Source organism: Apteryx rowi, unplaced genomic scaffold, assembly GCF_003343035.1.
Source record: "Apteryx rowi isolate R43461 unplaced genomic scaffold, aptRow1 scaffold_1597, whole genome shotgun sequence".
NCBI lineage: Eukaryota > Metazoa > Chordata > Aves > Apterygiformes > Apterygidae > Apteryx > Apteryx rowi.
The window spans coordinates 23,650-25,701 of NW_020447860.1; the positions used below are offsets into that span (position 1 = coordinate 23,650).

General features: G+C 66.7%; 1 protein-coding gene across 1 annotated transcript in view; it reads right to left on the bottom strand.

Annotated features, from left to right (window-relative positions):
• CUTA (cutA divalent cation tolerance homolog) overlaps positions 1-849 on the bottom strand; it is a 1,761-nt gene extending 912 nt beyond the window's left edge. The window contains exons 1-2 of the mRNA XM_026059572.1: positions 404-849; positions 254-313 (exon numbers count right to left, since the gene is read on the bottom strand). Coding sequence (XP_025915357.1) covers positions 254-313; positions 404-690 — 347 coding nt within the window. The 5' untranslated portion in view covers positions 691-849. The remainder of the gene's footprint in view (positions 1-253; positions 314-403) is intronic.
• Between the last annotated feature and the right edge of the window lie 1,203 nt (positions 850-2,052).

The following is a 2,052-nucleotide window of genomic DNA, read 5'->3' on the forward strand; positions in this document are numbered from 1 at the left end:
CCCATGTCCCCATGTCCCCTGGGCCACCCCGGTCCTCGCGGCTCCCCAGTCCCGGCCACCCATGTCCCCGTGTCCCCTGGGCCACCCCGGTCCTCGTGGCTCCCCAGTCCCGGCCACCCATGTCCCCGTGTCCCCTGGGCCACCCCGGTCCTCGCATCCCCCCAGCCACCCTGGTCCCTGTGTCCCCGCATCCCCTGGGCCACCCCGCGTCCCCCTGTCCCCGGCCACCGCCGTCCCCGCGTCCCCCGCTCACATGGAGGTGACCCGGGGCACGATGTTGACGCAGGCGGCCAGGCGCTTCTCCACCATCGCCCTGCGGCGGAGGGGACGGGGTCAGGGCGTCCCTGTCCCCTGCGGTGTCACCCCGCGCGGTGTCACCCCCCGTGTCCCCCCCGTCACCCACCTGGCCAGCTCCTTGGCCACCGTCTCGTTGGGGCAGGTGACGAAGGCGGCCGCCAGGCTGCCGGGGACGTAGGCGTCCGCCGCCATCGAGAGGAGCCGCCGCGACCGCAGCGGCGCCGCCAGCAGGGCCAGGGCCAGCGCCTGCGGGGCGGCCGGCACGTCGCGATATCCGGCGCGTCGCGATACGCGGCATGTCGCGATACGCGGCGGCGGCACGTTGCGACACCCGGCGCATCGTGACGCCCGGCAGCGGCGCCGCGACGCCCGGCGCGTTGCAATGTTTGGCATGTCGCGATACCCGGCGCGTCGCGACGCCCAGCGCGTTGCGATATTCGGCGTGTCGCCGTGCTTGCTGCGTCGCGATACCTGGCAATGGCGCGTTGCGACGCCCCGGCACGTCGCAATACCCGGCAGCGACACGATATGATACCTAGCAGCGGCACCGTGACACCCGGCATGTCACAACACCTGGCACGTCACGATACCCAGCACGTCGCGATACCTGGCATGTCACGATAGCTGGCAGTGACACCACGACACCTGCCACGTCGCGATACCCAGCAATGGTTTGTTAGGATACCTGGCAGCGGCACTGCGACGCCCAGCACATTGCGATACCAGGCACGTCGCGATACCTGGTGTGTCGCGAAGCCTGGCAATGGCACGTCGCGATACCCAGCACATCGCGATACCTGCCAACGGCAGCGCGATGCCCAGCATGTCGTGATATCCAGCCACAGCACCCAGCACGTCACGACAGCTAGCAACGGCACCGCGACACCCAGCATGTCACAATATCTCGCCGTGGCGCTGTGATACCCGGCACATCGCAATGCCTGGCCACAGCGCTATGACACCCAGCATGTCGTGACACCCAACATGTTGCGATACCTGGCGACGGCACTATGACACCCACCATGTCACGATACCAAAACACGGCACTGCTATATCAATCCTGTCACAATTCCTGGCCCGTCATGATACCCGACCATGGCACTATGATCTGTCTGTCACGACATGTGGCTCTGGGGCCCTATCCATCGTGACATATGACCATGGGACTGTGATCCCTGCCCATCGCAACATGCCGCCGCAGGGTCCCATCTGTCACGATACTTGGCCCCGGGGCCCTGTCTATTGTGACGCCCGGCCGCAGGGCGTCGTCTGTCGYGATATCCAGCCCCAGGGCCCTGTCCGTCGCGACGCAGGGCCCCGTCCATCGCAATACCTGGTCCTGAGACCCTGTCTGTCACGATATCCAGCCCCGGGGCCCTGTCTGTCACGACGCAGAGCCCTGTCTGTTGAGATACCCAACCCCGGGGCCCCATCTATTGCAACAGAAGGTCCCATCTGTCGTGATACCCAGTCTCAGGGCCCCATCTATCGCAATGCAAGGCCCCATCCGTCGCGATATCCAGCCCTGGGGCCCCATCTATTGCAACGCAAGGCACCATCCGTCGCGATATCCAGCCCTGGGGCCCCATCCATTGCAATGCAAGGCCCCATTCGTCGTGATACCCGGCCCCGGGGCCCCATCTGTCACGATATCCAGCCCCGGGGCCCCATCTATCGCAACACAAGGCCCCGTCCGTCGCGATACTCAGCCCCGGGGACCCATCTGTCACGACGCAGGGCCCCGTCCGTCGCGAC